Source organism: Oenanthe melanoleuca, chromosome 3 (assembly GCF_029582105.1).
Source record: "Oenanthe melanoleuca isolate GR-GAL-2019-014 chromosome 3, OMel1.0, whole genome shotgun sequence".
In the NCBI taxonomy this organism is placed as follows: Eukaryota; Metazoa; Chordata; class Aves; order Passeriformes; family Muscicapidae; genus Oenanthe; species Oenanthe melanoleuca.
In genome coordinates this window covers 81,047,568-81,057,915 of record NC_079336.1, presented here as the reverse complement: position 1 = coordinate 81,057,915, position 10,348 = coordinate 81,047,568, and the positions used below count along the sequence as shown (strand labels likewise).

General features: G+C 45.1%; 1 protein-coding gene across 2 annotated transcripts in view; it reads left to right on the top strand.

Annotated features, from left to right (window-relative positions):
- The first annotated feature begins 3,705 nt into the window (after window positions 1-3,705).
- Window positions 3,706-10,348, top strand: part of MOCS1 (molybdenum cofactor synthesis 1) — a 28,111-nt gene continuing 21,468 nt past the window's right edge. Inside the window, exon 1 of one of the 2 annotated variants that reach the window (XM_056487254.1) lies at window positions 3,706-3,819. In XM_056487254.1, the coding sequence (XP_056343229.1) occupies window positions 3,706-3,819 (114 nt within the window). The remainder of the gene's footprint in view (window positions 3,820-10,348) is intronic. The other variant, XM_056487255.1, reaches the window with a different exon arrangement.

Below are 10,348 nucleotides of genomic sequence, written 5' to 3'. Positions count from 1 at the left end.
GTAAGGAGGGAAAGGAGAAGACAGCATTGACACATATTTTCTAACCAGCATGGCTAGTTCCATACCAATTATTTTCAGACCAATTTGTTCTGATTTCTTCTTCATCTGTGAGAGTGCATCTGTTTTTGTGGCAGCCTTGGCAGTGGTATTTACCAAATCCCTGTTTGTAAGTCTGTGTGGTTTGCAACACATACTTTTTAATTCCATGGAAGCAGCATGTTCTAGAAAACTGCAGATGTTATTTTGTGTCAGCTACCAGGAAGAAACATTAGGAAGGCTCTCCTGCCTTTTTGTAATGAGGAAAGCAAACTGTAACAGAAGCCTCTGCTCTATCAGCTCCCTAGGATTTCTCAAGTGTAGACAAGAATTACTCAGCGGTGTGCTTTGAACTGAAAAATGTCATGATGGTCCTGAGCAATTGTGAGACATTCTAAGGTAGTCATTCGTACCTCACACGTGCCCTGAAGTTTGACAGTGAATCTCTTTGTAGAAGTTTCTTTTAAGAAAGGCCTATGCTGTTCACAAGCAACAAATGTGGAGAGGAATGTGTTCCGCTGTTCTGCTCTTGCAAGAGATAGACAAAACAGTGAGTATGTCTTGCAAGTTTTGTTATTTCATGCTCAGTTTGCAGGAAGCTGGACATGGAGGCTTTCCCTTGGCTTACATTCACGCAGTCTATCCTAACAGCTTTCCCAGCATGAGTCCTGATTGTGTTCCAGCTCCACCAGAGGACAGCATCAGGTCTTCCACTTTGCCCTGGTTTCTGTTCAGGCATGTAGCCCGAAGTTTCAGAAAGGTGTTGAGTAACTCTTGATGGATGCCTTGTTTCGACTATGAGGCAATTGTGATTCAGTGTGGCAGATGCATCCAGCTCACAGCTTGAGCTCCCTCGTGAGACTTTTAAGTCATTATTATTTCATTAGTAACATCTCTAAAACTTTGTTCAGTGCTTATTTGAAGCATGAATGACACTGGAAGCAGTCCAATACCTTGCATTTTTATATTGTTTTGGCCTATGCTCCCAGAGGATATGGACAGGACTCTGCCCTTCAGCTGCCCATGTGGGCTTAACTCCCCTTGGCAGGCACACAGACCTTTACAAACTGCACAGTGCAGTCTTTGGGGAAAGCTGGCTAATCCCTTGATGCGTAGAGTGCTGAGAGACCCACCCCTCAGACATTAAGTGTGAATTCAGCAAAATCTTGAAACAAATAAGCAGGCAAATAAAACAGGGCAAATCTAGGGTCCCTGGGAGTCAGAAAGGAAGACAGCAGCAGGAAGAACAGGAAATGTCTCTCTTTGGAGATTGGACTAAATAATTACCTAAATAATTACATTTAAGGCTGGGCAAGTGTTTCTGGAAACCAGCAGTAGATATTTCTGGGAGTAAAAGTTTGCCTTTAGAGGTGTAAAAGCTAATTTTAGGCTGGTTTAGTGAAACATGCTTATATTTGTACAATCTGAAAGCTAAAAATGATATAAGGCTTCAACTTGGCAAAGACAATCCATTTCTTACCTTTCCAGTTATGCCGAGCACCACCATATTCAACTAGACTGCAGATGCTGATGAAGCAAGCAAGATTTTTTTTTTTCTCTTGATGAGTTTATAACAAATTTTCATCTTTATCCATTGCACATCTAATTAAATCTCTTTTGCAACTGAGAAGTTCATTGAATTGAACAATTATGACATTTAATATGAAGCTAAATTCAACTGTCATTATCACTTGCTCGTCAAATAAATCCAGAAAATCCTTTAATTACAGTTATTCCAGTTCTACAGGGAGAAGTGATGCTTCATAAAACTACTATAAATGTCAACAGCAAACTTGTTTCTGCACCTTTTGAAAATTGCAATTTGAACCAATATTTTGCCTACTGTTTTGGTCTGTGTGTATGTTACCTTGACATCACACTGGTTTAAGTGGCTTCAGACTGGATATTTTGCCACATTGTAGATCAGTCAAGTCTGAATTTCTTTTCAAATGGCTTAAGCTTTGGGTAGGGGGAGGGAAATAGCAATACGGCCTTAAGTTTTTCTGTTAGTCTGTAACCAGCCTGAAGACTACATAAAGTCTAAAGTCCAGAATGAATTGGACAGAAGAAGGGGTTTTGTTATAGAGCAAAGATTTAAGATAACCTGGCTAAACAATTTAATCTGCAGCACACATAACTTCATCTGGAAATGATGGCTGACGCAAGCAATAGTAAGGTCAAGTTACTCAAACATCAACAAGTAATGCCCAGGACAAACACTAAAGGATTAAGACTGTGCAGAGAATTGCTAATGTGTTTTCAGTCAGTAGTTGCAAATTAAATACCTCTGACACAGCAATTTTGTAATCAAAACCAAAATTCTTTTAAAATGGAAGTGTGATCATAGAGTAGCATGGTGTATAAAATTGTGAGTTTTACTCTTAACAGCTGCACAGTTCTAAGTCTAAGAGCAGTAAAAGTCATTAAGGGAATCACATGTCTTTTGGAAGAGTAGCTGACATGATTCAGGGAAGGAGTCCAAGGGAAAATTTGGGCACCCAGCCAAGCACTCCTTTCATGTGTAGAGCATGATCAGAACAAGTGCCCCAGCTCAGCTTGGAAAAGGGTGACCATGCTCTGCAGATCTTCACCTGGATGTGGAAGCAGGATACTGGACCTTTCATCACAAGCTGTGAAACACTGAGAGTGTGAGAAAAGCTATATAAGGCAGGAAAACTGAAATACTGCTTTCTTATGACCCATCAAATCCTTTATGCCTCATTTAGTCCCCGTGCCTATCCCTGTCAAGGTTGTACAGATTTTACTTGATACTGGTGCTGGACTAGAGCTGTTTCCACTGGAAATGTTCCCCAGCTAATGTCATTCATGATTCCCAGTGCTCCGGCAGCCTTGCTGGGATGCACACCTTGTGTGTATGTCCTTCAGTGCCCACGTTTCCTTTGAAGGCAGCCAGAGCTCCGGCTCTACACCTGCCTTATGGAGGGCTGGGGAGAGGCTGGGGAAAGGCAGAGAGCAAGGCTGTCAGTGCAGCTTTTGTCTTTGCTGCTGAGGGGCATGGGGCTTGTGTCACCAACAGAGACGGTGACAGGCCTTTGAGGGGAAGCGGTGTGAGAAGTGGCTGAGGTCGCTTGGTCTGATCAGCCTGGAGGAGGCTGAGGGACACCCCATCACCTTCCTCTTGAGGGGAAGCAGAGAAGCAGGGCAGACACTGATCTCTTTACTGGCGACCAGTGAGAGACCTTGAGGGAATGGCATTAAGCTGTGTCAGGGGAGATTTGCGCTGGATATTAGAAAAAGGTTTTTCACCCAGAGAGTGGCTGGGCATTGGAACAGGCTCACGGCAGCACAGAGAAGTGCTCACAGCACCAAGCCTGTCTGAATTATAGAGGCAATACTCTTGGGCACGTGGGTATGGTCCGTCGCAGGGCTAAGAGTTACACTCGATGATCCTTGTGGGTCCCTCTCAACTTAGGATGTTCCATGATTCTGTGAGTTGCCGCTGCCCAGGGAGTACACAGCGGTGACGACGGACCCGCGAGAACCCTCCCTCCTGCCCTGGGCCCGCTGGCCTGAGGGGCAGGAACTACAACTCCCGGCGTGCAGCACGGCACCGCCCGCCGCTCCGATTGGCTGCCTCCCCCCCGCCCTCCGCGCGTGACGGCGCGGGGCTGGCGGCGGCGCCCCCCGCGCGCTGGGGCAGGGGAGCGCATGGCGGCGGCGGCGGCGGCGTGGGGGCGGCTCCTGCGGGGGGCGCGCGGGGCGGCCTCACGCCGCGCCTGCAGCACCGGGGCGCGCGCCAGGGCCGCCTCGGCCGCCGCGCAGGTGAGGGGGAGCGGGGCCGGCGGGGGCTCGGGCCGGCAGCGGGCGGGGGGCGCCGGGCAGGTGAGCCGAGCCGAGCCGAGCCGTGCCGAGCCGTGCCGAGCCGAGCCGAGCCGAGCCGAGCCGTGCCGAGCCGAGCCGAGCCGAGCCGTGCCGAGCCGTGCCGAGCCGAGCCGAGCCGAGCCGAGCCGTGCCGAGCCGAGCCGAGCCGAGCCGAGCCGAGCCGAGCCGAGCCGCGCTGCCGGTCTCTTTTGCGGGTTTGCATCGTCCCTAAGATGTGTTTTGTGGAGGGGCGCTCTGGTAACCGTGGCAGCGCCTGGCGGGGTGGCCAGGGGTCTTGGGCACCGCGCGTTCCAGAGAAATGCAACCTGTCCATAGAATTTTGCAACGTATCCCGGCCGACCTGTGGTTTGTGCGGTGAACTTGACCTGATTATGTATAGGGGGAGGGAAGAGTCAACAAAACATGTATTACTGCATAATGCTGTTGTTTTTGTTCCTTTGTTGAAATGTCACCCTTATTTTGGAAGTACGTGGGACACCCGGTCCCCTGGACCGAGCCGGTCCTGTGCTCCTGCCCAGGCAAAGGAGAGATTACACAATGGTCTTTGAGCAGCATGGGTCAAAACCCGGGTTTGGCAGCTTTCCGTGGTTGTGCTCCGATGGTCATGCGAACTTTGCGCTGAACCTGTTTGTTCTGGCGCAAAATCAACTCAGGTGTTGCCCTGATACAGCTTTCGGTCCCTCGGGTGGATTCGGTCTCCTCGTGTCCAAATGCAGGAGAAAAAGCTGTGTGGAAAGGCAAAGGTTCTGTAACTGTCTAGCAGAAACAGGGCATGGCACACGGAGCAATTCCAGCTGGAGCATGATTTATTGAGTTACTTGCAATTGCATGGCTGCCTTTAACAAACAGAAAATAAGCTAAAGCTACTAGTGACAGACTCCATGTCGCCAGAATTGAATGTATTCACTGCCACTTATTTACAGGAAACCAAATGGATTTGGGCATTGCTTTGTTGCATACTTACTTGGCTCAGAAAACTAGAAAGGTTATTGAATTTGTTTTGTTTATTTGTTTTCCTAGGCCATGAACAATTTTATAAATTCAGATCAGAATTACTTTTCACTACTTTCTTTACATCGGGTAGCTTTAACAAACATTCAGGAATACTTTTGAGAGAGCTTGATTATAATCGATCTGAAAGCCCTACATCCCTTAGGGGCAAAAAGCCGTGGCAGCTGGAAAAATGGAATGGGGGATACACATTTGTGGCATAGTAAATATGAAAAGTGTGATAACATGATAACATATGTCCAGATTCTATTACTGAATTAAAATGATCAGGTGGGATGACTTATTTCTACTACAGAATTGGAAATCAGCATCTTCTTTTAAAATTCTGTTCTAGATGTATGGTGTCCAATAAGGGTCTTGATAAAAAGTTTTGCTTCATCTTTCTTCATCTGCTCTTGTAGATCCTGTAATCCAAACACAACTACCTGAAAATTTCTGTGGCCACAATGAAGCCTTCAGTACTGGATAAAGCAAGAGTTCAGCTTGCCCAGAAAGACCTCACATGGCCCTAATTCTCTGCCAGTGGTGTCTGAAACTCTGTGTGTACTGCTGCTCTTTTGTGGGTAGCCGGTGGCAGTCCCTGGGCAGTGCTCTCCATGCCAGTACCCACAAGTGTAGCCTGCTGTTTGGGGTCAGCTGTTGGCCAGCAGCTGCTGAGCCCTCACAAAAACATTTGTCTTGGACTTCTCTGCTCAGACCTCATTCTGGCACTTGGCCTACTTAGACCCATTTCACCCTCTGCGGTTGTCTGACTTCCAGGTTGAACCAAGGACATGATGTCACCACTTCCCAAGAGACTAAGATGCTAAAGGTGAGGCATGAAAGGGAAGAGCTCTTGCTGAGTTGTGTCGGTGATGCTGCAGCAGTGTTAGGTACCACGCTGAGACAGCAGTGCTGTGCACAAACCCAGCAGGATTGCTGGAGCTTGAAGAGCCAGTGGATGCAGGAGCAGCACTAACAGTGTCATGGGTACACAGGCTGTGGTAGTCCCTGAGGCCTGTGCAGAACTCTTTGCAAGTTTTACTCTTTTTCCAGTGCACAAATATCACTGGGGATGAAGTGAAGGTGGAAGAGTAGAGCAAGGATGGTACTAGATCTTCAGCTTGATTAGTAGTTAAGAATTCTGTTGTCTGCCCCCTTGTGTTTAACTGAGCCTTTCTAGTATCTGTCAGTTTGTGGTGTTTCTGGTGGTTATTGATACCTCTGCTGACAGCTTCCAATTTTGCTGCATTGTTAGACTAGTTCTGCTGGAAATCACAGGTGAATTGTCAGGTCTGAAGGGTTGACAGCTTGTCAAAATGTAGCTGCTAGGTGCAGTCATCTAAGCTCTCATTCTTTCAGTACTAGTATAGAACATGTGATTGACAGCCCAGAGAATGAACCTGTTTTTTTCATGGATCAGATAAAGCACACTGTGTGACAGGGCATACTCCTCCTATGTGCAGAAGTGTCTCCTGTTGGCTATGGAGAGAGGGGAGTGGGGACTTGTGGGTTATAGTCATCCCTTTTGAGTGAACAAGTTATGCAATTGGGCAATGATATGTTAAAATACCAGCAACCATCCACCTTTTCCTACTTCAGGGAACCGAATAACCCTTTGTCCTGTAGCATGGGAGTTGTAGCCTTTTCCTGTAGCAGGCTTTTGCTTTCTTCCTGTTCCAATAGCTCTCACAAAGGCTGCAAGTGACAAGGTTCAACCTCAACCTATTGTTCCCCTTCAGAGAATCTACTTACACAACAGCCTGAGAGAATGCTTCATCCTTGCCCTGAGTTACTAGGAAGGCAGCTGAGTTTTCATCTCTGATAATTGGCCTTTTCTGTGGTATTGATAAAAATATGAGTCAGTGCTGGGTGCAGTAGCAGTTTTGGTAGTATTGGATCCACCTCTTCTGGAGTTCAAGCTGATGGTACTGGCTTATGGGTATCTCCTGTCTCTACTGAAATCTAATGGGACAGCTTAAAAATTCCATCTCCTGTCATTCTTCCATCCCAGACAAACCCATTTCAGTATACAACAAGAAAATTATGGAAAGAAGTTCTAGTAGCTGTGTAAAATACTTTTCTTTTCCCTGTTCTAAAACCCACTACTTTGCAGCAAGAGTTAGTTATTTCCAATAGAAACTTTAAAGTTTATTGACACCAATTTATTGCTGAGTGCCTGTTCTTTTAATAGTTTCTTGACAGTTCATTTTACAGTTATTAATGAAGGATGGTGTTATTCCTCTTACTTTAGCTACCTTACCTTTACCAGCCATGCAGATGGGTGACAGACCAGCAGCAGAACTGGCCTCCTGTGTCCCTCTCCAGTGGTGGCTCCTTCCTGAAAACAGGAAATTATTTTAAGCTTATTACTGTCTTTGAAAGTATGCAGTTTTGTCTTTCAATACATTAAAGTATTAAGTGTCCCTCATTTGTCCTCACCTTTCCTCCAGGGAGGACAACTTTTCTCTTCTTTCCCTTCCTGTAGTGCACACTCTAAAACTGGGAGGCAGGAGGTTTGTACTGCTGTGTCTTCAAGTGGAGTGGTAAGGAAGCCCAGTCCGGAAAAAAATGCGAAAAAGAGTTACTGGGAAAGAAATGTGAAAGAAGGGCTCCTACAAGAGGGGCTCAGATAATTTTAATAAACCTAGGAGTGCTTTCTCTCTCAAATGTGAACACGAAGAAGAACATCAGCTATCCAACCAGGCCAGGAAGCAGCATAGTTTTCAAGAAAAAAAAACACTTTTTTGTGTTCTGTTTTTTTCTGAGTATGGCAGATTTAAAATGTCCTTAGATTTAGTTTGTTCAGGGGTGAATTTTCTGACTGGGGAAGGTGAAAAATTGAAGTCTGGGTTTGGCATTTTTTTGGTAACGTAAAGCTGTGTAGAGCTCTTTAGGCTGGAGCATTTTCCCGGGGTGTTTAAAAACCAGATGACTTTTTCTGCCTGCTGGAGGAAGGGGAGGTGAAGGAAAGGGAGTGAGCAGCGGGTGTGGCTGCACAGTGGTTGCCAATTACACTCGTGCTGCTGCAGGAAGGGAAGGCCAGTCTATGGCCTTGCACCCCATACGCCTCTGCTGTTGCAGCCCCTGAAACTGAAAGGAATTGCTTTCTTCCGGCAGAAAAGCAATTCCAAAGAAACTACTGCTGCAGTTTTATCGGGGTAAACAGATGTTTTCTGGGCTTTGAAACAGCCACTTTGTATCTCCTTTGTCTCTTCTAGCTCCTCACTCTTGTGGATATTCTTAGAGTAAGGTCTTATCTTACCACAAAGCTGTTTGGATTGTTTAAAGTTTAGTGAATAGATTGTGCTGCCAAGAACGACTGCTCCTGCTTGTAAGTTTAGCAGAAGCCTGGTTGTTAGCACAGCTGGAAACAAAATTGCTGCAGCTGCTGGTGGCTGAAGTTGGGTCTCTCCCCAGATAACCTTTGCTGTCTGGCTGATTTGATCACTGAGGGTCCTCTATGGCTTCCACCCACCCACAAGTGTTTCTTACAAATGTTTTCAGAATTAAATGTTTTGAGGAAGCATGCCTTGGTGGTTCAACATTTTAGCTGTCAATTTCTAGGTTTCTTGCAAGGGCTGTGCAGAAATCCTATGCAGGATTAGCTCCTTTGGTTATTGGTGATGACCAGAGCCAGGGAGCTGATGGCTGTGGCTATGTGTGTTCCTGCCCAGTCCCTTGGCATCATCCCATGCATTCTGATTTTAGTATGTCCGGAGATTTCACAGGTCTGTTTTTCACTGGATGTGAGTCATGACTTTTGGTTAGGTAAGCAGTTTAAATACCCACTAGTATACAATTTTGTCTGGTTCCTAATTCTACATTTTAAATTTACGTCAAAACTGTATTTAATGCTTTGCCTACTGCACCCTATCTCGATTAGTCAGCACAATTTGAACTTGAGGCACAATTCTGCAGCTGATTCACACATATACACAAACTTTGTGAACACCATGTATACAGAAATGGTTTTGTATGTACCTTATCACTAGATATGAAATTCACTGTATATCCAGGAATCCTTTATTTGTCTTCTGGTTTCCCTGGCTGACAGTTAAAGGCTGTATGTGGTTAACTAATGAGGACCCAGGGAAGGTGGTTCCCTTAATTACTTTTTCTTTGGTTTATTTTGTGATGCTAGGCAGCTGGCCTCATTCATGAATTACCAAACTGACCTCCTATAAAATGTTAATGTAACTCTGATGTAGTTGATGAAAATACTTAGCAGAGTTTGAATTATGTTGTTTTTGAAGTTGGTACGTAGTGCCTGAACCAAGTATCTACCAGCTGATAAAAGTATGTTGGTAAACTCTTGCTGCTTTTCTGGAGTACTGTGATAAGAGTTTATTCAGTTACTGTGAGTTTCACTTGAGATAGCAGAATATTTTCCAAAAGTAGCAGAGTGGTTTCAGCTGTGCTTTACAGGTATAGGAAAGGAGAGCTATAACACTGTAATTTGAAAGTCATAGGCTAAAGGCAATGGAACTCCCTGCATTCAGACCTTGCTGTAACTAGTTGTTCTGGCATTGATGGTACTGATATTTTTAAGTTATTTGGTATAAACTTGAACTGCATTTGTTTGCAGCTACTATTTAGGATATTTATTGATACCTAATATCAATATGGTCATGGAAGCTTAGAATGGTTTGGGTTGGAAGGGGCCTTGAATATCCTCTAGTTCCAACCCCCTGCCAGGAGGCAGGAACACCTTGCAATAGACCAGCTTGCCCAAAGTTCATCCAGCATTTCCAGGGATGGGCATTCATGACTTCTCTGGGAAGCCTGTTTCAGTGCCTCACCACCTTCACAGTAAAGAATTTCTTCCTAATATCTAAATCTCCTCTTTTCAGTTTAAAATAATTTCCTTCTGTCCTATCACTGCAGGCCCTTGTAAGAAGTCCCTCTCCAGCTCTCCTGTAGTCCCCTTTAGGTACTGGAAAGTGTGAATTATGTTATAATGTCTCCCCAAAGCCATCTCTTCCCCAGGCTGAACAAATCCAGTTCTCTCTCTTTCTCCTTTCTTAGGAGAGGTGCTCCAGGCCATCTGAGCAGCTTTGTGGCCTGCCTCATCTGATCTTGCTCCAGCAGGTCCTCATCGTTCTTATGCCCTCATTCCAGAGGGCAAATACTCAGACTTCCTAAAAATCATGTTGTTTTAGAATATATTACATTGTGCTTAAAAAAACACTCCAAAATTGTAAGTAGAAATCACTTGTAGTGCTCACTTCATGACAGTAAAGAAATTTTTTAAATTCTGATCTTTTTTATTCAATTTGAACAGGTGTTCAGAATCACACATTTCTCTTCCAGTTCCACCATTCCCTGCATTATTTGTCACCTTTTAACTGAGACAAGCCTTTTGGAAGTATTCTGTTATATGGGTTTAGGCAGGAAGACTTCATTGGAAATGAAGACAGGTGTCATAAAACACAATTGTATGTAGCAGTAATTCAATTTTGCTGTTAACAAGATGTTA